At 33.8% G+C, this 12,140-nt stretch overlaps 1 protein-coding gene across 4 annotated transcripts in view; it reads left to right on the top strand.

Moving 5' to 3' along the window:
- The window catches only part of ARMC8 (armadillo repeat containing 8), a 129,767-nt gene that overhangs the window by 74,467 nt on the left and 43,160 nt on the right, over positions 1-12,140 (top strand). For all 4 annotated transcript variants that reach the window (XM_027845264.1, XM_027845265.1, XM_027845262.1 and 1 more), the window contains 2 exons: positions 4,326-4,526; positions 5,414-5,509. In XM_027845264.1, the coding sequence (XP_027701065.1) occupies positions 4,326-4,526; positions 5,414-5,509 (297 nt within the window). The remainder of the gene's footprint in view (positions 1-4,325; positions 4,527-5,413; positions 5,510-12,140) is intronic.

Below are 12,140 nucleotides of genomic sequence, written 5' to 3' on the forward strand. Positions count from 1 at the left end.
CAGATTTCCATATTAGCCATATCACAAAACAAAGTAAAAAAAAAATAAAGAAACAGAAATTTATATTTCAGTTCATACTCAGAGTTAATCATTTCTCTCTATGGAGGTGGATAGTTTTTTTGTCATAAGTCCTTTGAAATTGTCTTGGATTATTGTATTGATTTGAGTAGCCAAGTCTTTTATAGTTGATCATTGCAACATTGCTGTTACTGTGCACAATGATCTCCTGATTCTTCTCACTCCACTTTGCCTCAGTTCATATAGGTCTTGCCATGTTTTTCTGAAACCGTCCCCCTCATCATTTCTTACAGCATAATATAGTACTCCATCACAAATCATATGCCACAACTTGTTCAGCCATTCCCCAGTTGATGAATCCCCCCCCCCCAATTTCCAATTCTTTACCACCCCAAAAAGAGCTCCTATAAGTATTTTTGTATTTATAGGTTCTTTTCTTTTTTCTTTGATCCCTTTGGAGTGCAGATCTGGTAGTGGTATTACTGGATCAAAAGATATGCAGAGTTTTATAGCCCTTTGGGCATAGTTCCAGGTTGTTCTCCAGAATGTTTGAACTAGTTCAATACTCTACCAACAGTTCATTAAGGTACTTATTTTCCCTTATCCCCTCCAGCATTTGTCATTTCTCATAGATATGAGGTAATACCTCATAGTTGTTTGATTTGCCTTTCTCCCATCAGTAGTAATTTAGAACATTTTTTGTATGACCATAGATAGCTATTATTTCTTATTCTGAAAACTGCCCATTCGTATCACTTGACCATTTATCAATTGGGGAATGGCTCTTGTTTTTATAAATTTGACTGAGTTCCCTATATATTTGAGAAGTGAGGCCTTTATCAGAGAAACTTGCTACAGAATTTTTTTTGATACTTGTTGTCTATGATAATTTTTAGCAAAATGTAATTTCCCTGATTATCTTTTTTAATTAGTTCTATTTTTGCTTTAGTTTTGTCTAAGATGATTGCTACCCTGCCTTTTTTTACTTCAGTTGAAGTGTAATAGATTTTGCTCCAGCCCTTTATTTTAACTCTGTATGTGTCTTTCTGTTTCAAGTATGGTCTCTTGTATACAACATATTCTTGGATTCTGATTTCTAATCCATTCTGCTAAGTGCTTTCATTTTATGTGTTGGCTCATCCCATTCACATTGATAGTTATGATTATTCTGTATTTCTCTCCATCCCATTTTCTTCTATTTATCAGTCTCTCTCTTTTTATCCTGTCCCTACTCAAAAGTCTGTTTTGCTTCTGATCACTGCCTCATTTACTCTGCCTTCTTTTTTATAATCTCTCCCTCCCTTCTCCTTCCTACCATATCTCTTACTCTCTTCCCCTTCTTTTTCCCTTTTGGGTAAGATAGATTTCTTTACCCAGCTGAGTGTGTATATATATTCTTACCTCTTTGAACCAATTCTGATGAGAGTGAGTTTCCAGCATTGCTGGTCATTCCTTATTTCCCCTTCACTTTAAAAGCTCTTCTTTGTGTGCCTTTTTTATGTGAGAAAAATTTCCCCATTTTATCTTTTCCTCCCCTCTCCTCCCAGCACGTACCTTTCTCTCAACCCTCATTTTTTTTTTTTGGCTGGAGGCGGGGTAGGGGGGATCATCCCCACATAATTGACTCATACCCATGTTCTCTATGTGGACTCCTTCTAACTGTTCTAATAATCATAAAGTTCTCAGGAATTGCATGGGTAATCTTTCCACATAGGAATGTAATCAATTTAACTTTATTGAGTTCCTTATGATTACTCTTTCATGTTTACCTTCTTATGATTCTCTTGAGTCTTATGTTTGAATGTCAGATTTTCTATTCAATTCTTGTCTTTTCATCAAGAATAATTGGAAGCCCTCTATTTCATTAAATATCCATTTTTCCCCCTGAAGGATTATACTCTGTTTTGCTTGGTAGTTTATTCTTGGTTGTAATCTTAGTTCCTTTGCCTTTCCGAATATCATATCCCAAACATTCTGCTCCTTTAACGTGGATGCTGCTAAATCTTGTGTGATTCTGACTATGGCTCCATGATATTTGGATTGTTTGTTTATTTTGTTTTGTTTTTCTGGCTGTTTGCAATATTTTCTGCTGGACTTGGGAGCTGTAGAATTTGACTATAATATTCCTAGGAGTTTTCATTTTGGAATCTCTTTCAGAAGGTGATCTGTAGATTCTTTCAAATTCTGTTTTACCTTCTGTTTCTCTTTTTTTTTTTTATCATGGCTTTTAGGTATTTTCCATTTCTTCTATATTTTCATTCTTTCAATTTTTGTTTTTTGGAGATTTTTTTGTTTTGTTTTTGTTTCTTGAATTCTCATGGAGTCATTAGCTTCCATTTGCCCAATTCTAATTTTTAAAGAATTGTTTTCTTCGTTGAGCTTTTGCACCTCCTTTTCCATTTGGCCAATTCTATTTCTTAAGGAGTCCTTTTCTTCAGTGAATTTTTGTGCCTCTTTTACCAAGTTGTTAATTCTTTTGTCATAATTTACTTGTATCTTTTCATTTTCTTTTCCCAATCTTTCCTCTGTCACTCATCTCTTTAATTCTTCTAGGCATTCTTGGCTGCTTTGGGTCTAATTAGCATTTTTTTTTTTTAGGTTTTTCTTATAGCTGTCACATTGTTGTTTTCTTCCAAGTTCATGTCTTGGTCTTGTTGGCCACCATAGAAGCTTTTTATGGTCAACTTCTTTATTGTTACCTCCTTTTTCTAGCCTATTTCTTGACTGTTAACTTTATGTTAAAGTTGGGCTTCACTCACCTCAGGGTGGGGAAGCTTCAGGCTTCTTCATTTTGCCGTTTTTAGAGCTAATTTGGGGGGCGGGAGGCTAGAAGTTCTTAGTATTTCCAAGATGGTGTGATCCAGAGAGAGATGTGGTTGCTTTCCTGGTCTCTGCTCTCATCTTTACCTAGGAATGGATACTACTCCTCTGCAGGCACAAGTACTAGCCCTCCTCTTAGCCCTGGAAATGAGACCAGGGCCCCTCCTCCCTTGTGACCAACCGCAAGTGCTTCTCTCTTTCTGGAACTGTGACTCAAAGCTCTATATGAGCAGTAGAGGTGCCAGTCAGCACCAGTTGCACCCAGTGCTGGCAGAGGGTCACCTGTAATCACTTTCTGACCTGTTGTCCAACCCCCAACCATCTCTGGACTGAGATCTCCCAAAGCTGCTGCTATTGTCACGGCTGCCTCCAAGGCCCATTGCTTGTGCTACTATCATGCTCCAGGCCTGTGCCCACCCAAGTGTTATAGACCTCTTCTGTGGAGCTCCTAAGATGTTGTAGGCTGGATTAGTGTTTTCCTCTAATCTTTTGTTGTCTCTGCAACTCTAAAATCTGATTTGTGGAGTTATTTTAAAGTTGTTCTGGAGGAGAATATTGGGAGAGTTCAGCAGGGTCCTCACTTGTACTCTGCCATCTTGGCTCTGCCTGTGTGTGTGTGTGTGTGTGTGTGTGTGTGTGTGTGTGTGTGTGTTTTCAAACTTTCAAAAATCTTTGACATGGTTTCATACCTATGGTTAAATACTCCAGGCTGTATTTTGCTCTCAAAACCTTATGTGGATATATTTTATAGATAGTATAGAAATTAACTTAAGGCCATCATCAAAATAATAAATTCCTAATAAAACTTTCTGAATTAATGAAGTTCTATTTTACTTAAACTAAAATTAGTATTGAAAAAATCTAATCTGCAAATTATTTATGTGATTTAATTTGTATTGTAGGGTTATAGATATAAAGCTTGATTAGAGACCACCTAGTCCAACCCCTTCATTTTACAGATGAAGAAACTGAGCTTCGAAGAGTCAACTAGGTGGTATAGTGGATAAAGTGCAGGACTTTGAGTCAGGAATATTCAAGTTCAAATCCTACTCACACACCAGAGATGTGCACCTTGGCAAGTTATTTAACCTCTTAGCTTCAGTTTTTTTCATCAACAAAATGTGGTTAATAATAACTCTTTCACAGGGTTACTGTGAGAATCAAAATGATATATATAAAGCATTTTACAAACCTTAAAACTACATAAATGTGAGCTATTATTGCCCAGAGTCATACTGGTAACAAAATGTCAAAGGTAGGAGTTGAACCCAGATTTTCCTTACTTAATTTCATCATTCTCTTCATTCTACCACACTGCTATGATTTTATTTGCTCTTACTTTGAAGAAAAATTCTAAATCATTTTCTGACAACCATTGTTTGAAAATTTTAACTATTAGGTATTCTGAATGTAAGATCTGAATGATATCTATAAATCCAGCAATCTTTTATTTTAAAAAACATCCAAGTAATTCTTATATTTTTCAGACTTTGCCTTGTTTGGTTCGAATGTGCAGTAAGGAGAGATTGCTAGAGGAGCGAGTTGAAGGAGCTGAAACACTTGCCTATCTGATTGAACCAGATGTTGAACTACAAAGAATTGCTAGCATAACAGATCACCTAATTGCCATGCTTGCTGATTACTTCAAATATCCCAGTTCAGTCAGTGCAATCACTGATATCAAAAGGGTATTTTTTATTTTTCTCTTCATGTCTAACAGAAAATGTCAAACTTTAAACAGTTTATAATTGTAGTTTAAAACATTTTAAAATATATAATTTAAAAATTTTTTTATATTGTTTTTACCTTTTTTTACTGTATAGTTTATGACATCTCACTTTTTTTTTCCATTTATATATAAATAAATTAAGAACAAAGAAAGATTCACTGATCCCTCCCATACATTTCCCTCTACCCTCACCCCCCGAACAAAAGATAGAAAATGCAAAAAGCAAGGTAGCCCGTCAAGGAGTGACATGTGACAATGGTGACAAGAATAACAACTTTTCTAATTTTCCTCAGCATCACAAATCACCCTGTTGCTACCTGTTCTTCCTCTAGATCTGGGGTCTGATGTTGTAGGTGGCACTATGAGGCACCTGAAACAATTTCTAATGATATTCTTGTGTTCCCTATGATAGTTACCTTTCTTTTTTTCCCCTTCCTTTGCTTTCTTCTCCTTTATGTCTTTTTCTACTGTTTTCCCTTTATTCTTCTCCTAGAATGATACGACATTCCATTGTGGATATGGAAAAATAGCAACAAATTCTTTGAACAGAAATCACATTGTCAAAGTGGGTATTTAAACATACAATTTAGGCAGATGGCTAAAATGACTGATAATTAAAATTATTTTTTTATTAATATTTCTCACAAATGGTCATGTATGCCTAAAAGCTTCTCAGATATTGAAAGGGTACCAGCATTTCCATTTTGTCTGTTTCAGATTAATTCAATCATCCTAAAATGTTAATAAATTTGGACTTTTATTTTTTTCATGTCAAATATATAAGCTTTCCTGAAAGTTCAGATCATTAAATATCTAAGTCAGATCATGTTTTTTTTTTTTTCATAGCTTGACCATGATTTAAAGCATGCTCATGAACTTCGCCAGGCTGCTTTCAAGCTTTATGCCTCTCTTGGAGCTAATGATGAAGACATCCGGAAGAAGGTGAGTCTGGGAGAGGGGCGTCCCCCAGTCCTGACAGCCAGCAGGCAGGGAGTGACATCATCCTGAAAGGCGTGGTGAAGAGCACTAACAGTGACTGTTTGACTATAATAAAACAGAGGGACTTAAAGCATAATTGAAGAATGAATGGGACCCGGATGTGGGGTTTTTTGTTTGTTTTGTTTTTAGAAACGTAGTGTGGCATGAACGTGCTGGAATGATAAATAACTGGTGTGCTTTTATGTGACATTAATATGGATTCTCATGTTGCACATTTTTTGCATGTGTTCTGGTGAAATTTATTCTAGCACTGTGAAGCTTCAGACACCTTGAAAAACATAACACTAGAATTGTAAATGTTATTTATGGAAATACCTTCTTTCTGATACCATTGACAAATTCAAGTCTCCTATTGTACATTGTTCTTTGATATGTGGCCTAGTTATGTTTTAATTTTTTTGCTACTGTGCAAGTTTTGTGTGAATAAAAGCTTTGTGGAATGATGATTTTATGGTTTAGTGAGTGGTCATCTGAAGTTTTAAGCTCCTGACCAATGTTCAATGGTATGTTTAGCACTTTCATGTTGTCGCTGCAACCTAGCCCTACACAAGTCTTGCTTTCTTTATTGGTCCTGGGCAAAGAGAAAAGTATAATGTAAAGCTCTGGCTCAGCTCCACAAACAAAGACACTAGAGTGCTGACCACTCACAAAGAGAATCTGGTGTACATTCTGTGCAGGGCCACTCTAGACACCAGGGAGAAAAACAAAATGTTCTCTTGTTATTTAATATCCATATAAAGGACCCAGAATCAGGCAGCTGAATTTGGTAGTTTCTTGGCTATTTTCATCCAGATCACTTTGACTCACTACTATAAGATATAATTTTAAAACATATTGAAAAGTCACATGATTCAAAGGTATACTGGAACCCTTATATTTATAGTGAAGGACAGCCTCACCAGAATATGGTCAAAGCAAAAGAATGTAATGAGTCCATAGAGAGGCCATCTGGAAAAAAAATAATAAAATAATAATAATAGCATTAGACACAACTAGCATGCTTTGTTTTCTATGCACCTTTATTTGGCACCATTAATAAAATGTTTCTAACTAGAAAAGTGCTTAAAAGGCAATCTGAAAAAATTTGTTTTGCATCTCCAAACACCAACAGGCAAAATTGTCACTTCAGGCTTAACTCGGTGATAATATGTGATGCTGTCTGTATCGCAGTTTGATTTGAGTTATGAATCTTGACACTTCGTCTTACATACAGTTAGGATAAATGATCTTGTATTCCAAAGCAAGGGCTTCTTGTGACACTCTGATGTAGATTAAAAATACGTCAATACTTTGAGTATCTGCAATTTCATCATTATTGGTTAAAAAAAAAAAAGAAAAATGCGAACTTCTAAATTTTAATGTGGGAAATATTGAGGAAATTTATAATTGTATTAAACCTATAAGATCTGATAAACTGGTATGCTGCTTGGAAACTGGAGAATTATTTTGCCCATGTGATAAAGCTTCAAAAGAGTTTTTCAGGGAAATGCTATGGGCTAAAAAGGGAGATAGACAGATGGGCCAGTAGAAAAATAGGGTGTCCTTTTTTGTACTTGTGTATAATTTTTTGTTTTCTTAATAAAACACTATTTTGAAGTTATTGACTTAATTTGTGACATAATGTGTTTAGTGTTATTTGCAACATAGCCTAAATAGTAGCTTATTAAAAAAAATTCTGTGTGTATAATATGTATATCTCCCCCCCCCACTTTTCAAGGATAATTCCTGAATGTTTCTGTAGAAACATGAAAAAAAATAAAGAATAACTTAATTATAAATTGTAGTTTGCTGTGCTGAAAAGCAAATGCTATGCTATTCTTACATGATAAACAATATGTGATTTCTGGGAATTTCAGTCTCTAAGTAATTGATAACTTGTAGTAACTACCAAAGAGAGAAACTGTAACACGGAAAATATAGTGTGCTTGTGGTGATGAGACCTTCTTGGAGATCAGCCTCAGAAAGTGGTAAAACTTTATTTTAAGTATATAAATGATACAGTTTAATTCTTTTAAATGCATTTATTTGTGTTTTATTTTTGTTCAAGTATATATTTGGACAAATTTTTATTTATACTATCTGTAAGGTACTTATTTATTTTTACATTTATATAGTGTGATGCCAATTGTATTCTTGTATAGAGTCTGGAAATCATTGTTTAACATTATTTTTTTTAACATTGCCTATTTTCCTGAAAGCTGGATAATTTTTAGAGCTCATTTTTAGCATTAGCCAAGGATAAGAGACCTTTTTAAAAACTTCGTTCATAGAACCACAGAGGGAACAGCATTTGAAAGCAAGATAATTGAGGGGTTTTTTTTTTCCGTTTCAAGAGAGATAAATATAAAATGATGTACTGATCTGCTTACAATTAAGGGGGGGGGGCAGTGCAGCACTATTTTCAGTAAGTATAACAAATAATAAAATGTATATTCTAAGACTATATAATTATAGTGATCACTTGAGTAGGGACAGGACACAGAACAACAATAATGTCATCCACAGTTTATTTAGGACTTTAGGATTTATAGAACATTTTTCTTACTTAGCTCTATGGGGTAGGTGGTATGAAGCATATCAGTATATACTAAGGCAGAGCAGAGGTCAAGTGAATTATCTAGTAAATTTCACAGCCCAGCCTCAAATCTGTGTTTCCAGATTCCACCAGGGCACTTTCTACTACATTTCAACCTTAATGGGAGAAAAGTAGGGAAAAGGACGGAGAAGAAAAGTTGTAGAGAAACACAGACACGCGTGCACACACACGCACACACACACACACGCACGCGTGCGTGCTCTATCTTTCTCTCTCTTTTTCTCTCTCTCTGTGAGACAATACTATGTAGGAAGAAACATAGGCCATCTATTTTAGAGGACTGCCATCCCCTCTTGTGACATTTTAACATATTGTTCCTAAAAAATTTTAAAGCTATGTTACATTTTTGCCTATACAGATATAAATGATACTTTGTATTTTCTCTGAAGACTAGGTAAAACTAAACAGACTAGGGATTGGATTTGTCATTGTCTGCAATGAAAGTCTAGATGCTTTGAAGGTGTGCCCCACTTAAATGAAACAAAATATACAGAAATTGAAAATTAAAGAAAGAATATCATGGAAACCAATTTCTTTAATTTACATGATGCCCCATTGTGTAGAAGGATGCTATTATTTTATCTTGATGCTTCATAACATTTTTTCAGCCTTTTATAAATTTCTAAATTTGCCATGGCACTTTGAGGTAGAAATGGGGATATTTTGCTATTGGAGAGAGCTGAGAGTATTAGGTTTTTTTTTTTAAAGAATATGCTTGATTTTTGATATAAAGAAGGAGAAGTAGGAGAACTGGATCTGAGCCAGTAACAATGGTGGCTTGGCTAACTTAGGCAATAGTTCAGATTGTGAGCTGTAGTGCCTGTCCTTCATATTAAATGAAGACTTAATAGTGTAGGACTCAGAAAGACATGGATCAAGGGGAGCTTAAGGCATCATACCGGTAGAGGACAGACACATGAGCAGTAGTAGTACCTGGACAATCCATATGGGGAAGTTGCTTAAACTAGAACATAGAGGAAACCTCAGCTTTCAGGGACATGCTGGCCTTGTCTTTGCAGTGTATTACTAATGCTTTTTATCATATTGTTAGAAACATATAATTCTTGCTTATTAGAGGACTGAAAATGAAAGGAATGTCTTTTTTCTCCTCATTACCATGAAGAACTTTAAAAGATGTCAGATAAATGAACAATTTCCTAATATTATAACATCCTTAATCAGAACAGAAATCTTTCGTTTTATAATTAAGAACACTAGGGACAACTCACCAAATTACAAGGAACAGTACATCAGATAAAAAATTTCCTGTTAAGGGTCACATCACGTAGCTTTTTGATCATAACCTTAGGTTTTAAAAATAATACCCCTCTTTTTTTTTTTCTGGAGACTGTTAAGACAGAGCAAGTTGTGGGAAATTAATTTACCTATGACATTGTTTGTCTTTAATAACAATAAAAGGCATTACAAATGCTGGGAAAGTGGTAATCATTGGTTTTTCTCATTCTGGAGAGCACATAAAAAAATTCTCAAGAAGATTCCTTCTTAGTGATAACTGGGTAACAACCCAAAAAGCTGCCTCCAAAAAAATGAAGCACTTTCTTTTAATTCGGGGTAGAGAGTGTAGAAAGTATGTGCCCATTGGCAACTTGTATAAAAAACTTATAGGTCTAGTTTCCTAGACAGCAAAATGGGAAGTTTTATGAGTACAGGATATGAAGTTTAAATTGTGGGAAAGTATAAACTGTGATAATGTCAATATGGGATTTCATTGTACCTGAAGTAGAATGAGAGAGCTAAAAGATGCCATTTAAAGGAAATATCTGTATATCAAACAAGGGCCAGCCCACAAGGGTGCATCTGCTTCCCACTTGGATCTAGGCTGAAGGGAACACAATTTTCTGGTACAGTATTTATATTTTTTTTACTTGTTTTAAATATTAATTTCACTTGATCAAAATATTATTGTTTTTATTCTTAAATGTGTGTTTTAAAAGATTTGCTACATTCTTAAATGTGAATCTTTTTTATTATTATTATTATATCAGGAGCAAATTTGTTTCTTCAAAAACTTATTTTCATTTTTATATGAAAAGTTAATGGGAAAATATAATTGATGCCTTAAAAATGGCTTCCTGTGTATCAGTTCTGTTTTGTAAAATAAGCAGTACTTGTATAATGTTATCCTCCAATTTGGTGAAATACCTTTGACTTATGTACATGTATTTATAGATATATAGATATGAAAATATTCATGTCATCACATTGGGGGCAATAAATAACAATTTAGTGAATGAAGAGCCAACCTGAGTTACATAGATCTGGTTCCAAGTCCAGGCTCTTAACACACTCGCTAAATGACCTTGATCAATTCACTTAACCACTCAATGCCCCAAACAACTTTTGAATGCTAATTACAAACAATTTTAATTTATACATTAAAGCACTTGCTCTTTCCTATATATCGTTAACCCCTCACCCATCCTCATCTTCCTTGTCTATGAATGTCAGCTCTCCTTTCAAAGGCAAATCACCTTCCTTTCTCATGGTTTTCATCTCAGGAATACCTTGTCTGAATTCCAAATTAGTCTTAATTAGTGGGTTTTTATTGAATTTCTTTGATAAAAAGTCTTTTATTTTTATCCTTCAATGAAAGGCAAAGATTGATAAGCAGTAGAGTATATATAGAACTGTTCTCAAAGTTAGTATGAAAGAAGTAGCAAAATTGTTATATAGCATTGTCCTCAAATTTAATTTATAATTTAGAATTTGTTAGTGTTAAATCATTTACTAGTGATTAAGTGTCTTTAAAGTTAGAAAAATGAGGAGGTAGAAACCCTTCACTTCTGGACCCAAATGAGTAAAAAAACAGCCTTTAACCACTGCAATTTTATATGATACTCATACATAAAAAGACTAGCTACAGAAAGATAATTTTTTTTAAAGTCACTGGGTTTTTTCATGAAAAAAGGACAAAGAGAAAAGTAGTGCTGCCACCTTTTTCTTAGCAGTGGAAAAGGAAAAGAAATTATTTCTTTTGCATGGTTATATGAATTTTTTCCATGTTTTTTTAAAAATTTTTTAACTTAATCATTTTTATCACTATCAAAAAAAAAGACAAGGAGTATAGACATTTAAGTTAGGAAGAATTGTGAAAAGAAATTTTAAACCAGAAAAACTCAGTTTTAAAAACTAAATGCTTTTCAGATCAAACCACTTTCAGATAAAAGAACATATAAAATAATTTCTGTTTGCATTTTAATGAACTTAGTGATTCCTTCACTTTTAATTTGTTCCATTGTACTTATTTATTTTGGTTTTAAAAGGATTTTTAAAATACTGAATTGTCTTTGCATATGTAGACTATACAAATTTTATTTTGTAGCACACTTATCTCCTAAAGAATCTATTTTTTTTTTAATCTTTGGGATTAAACAACATGTAAAGTTTTATATAGTTAGATTCCTTCATAACAAAGTGACAACCGGTTAACTAAATGAGTTAATGAAGAAGAGTCAAAATGCTAACTTTTGATTACCCTTAACATAATGCTACGTTATTTACTTGCTCGGTAATTTTCCAAAATAATATTACCATTTATCTGAAGCCTTATTTATTTTTTTTTTAAAAAAAGATATCTCCTTATATCTGATAATATCAGAGGAGTTTGTATTTTATATTAAACAACTATATGATTTTTGGGTAGCTAGAATTTTAGATCAACTTCTTTTAATTTTAAGTGGTTAGTTTTCTAATCTGTAAAAAGCATTTATCCAGATGTCCTCCATGATAACTTTTAGCTTGTTAGTGCGTATTTTATGGTTGTATGGTTCTAACATATTAAGTTTTTGGCCAGCCTTTTATTGTGAAGAGAACTTTTTATCTTTTATCATATCCTCTTAAGTGGTTGCTGTTCATATATGTATATCTATATAAAACCTAGGATTTTTTTAAGGCTTAGTTTGAAGGCTTTGTTCCTTCCATAAGGACTTTATTCAAATGAATGGACTAAGTTTACAA

The sequence above is a fragment of the Vombatus ursinus genome, unplaced genomic scaffold (assembly GCF_900497805.2).
Source record: "Vombatus ursinus unplaced genomic scaffold, bare-nosed wombat genome assembly UNPS02014959.1, whole genome shotgun sequence".
Taxonomy (NCBI): Eukaryota; Metazoa; Chordata; class Mammalia; order Diprotodontia; family Vombatidae; genus Vombatus; species Vombatus ursinus.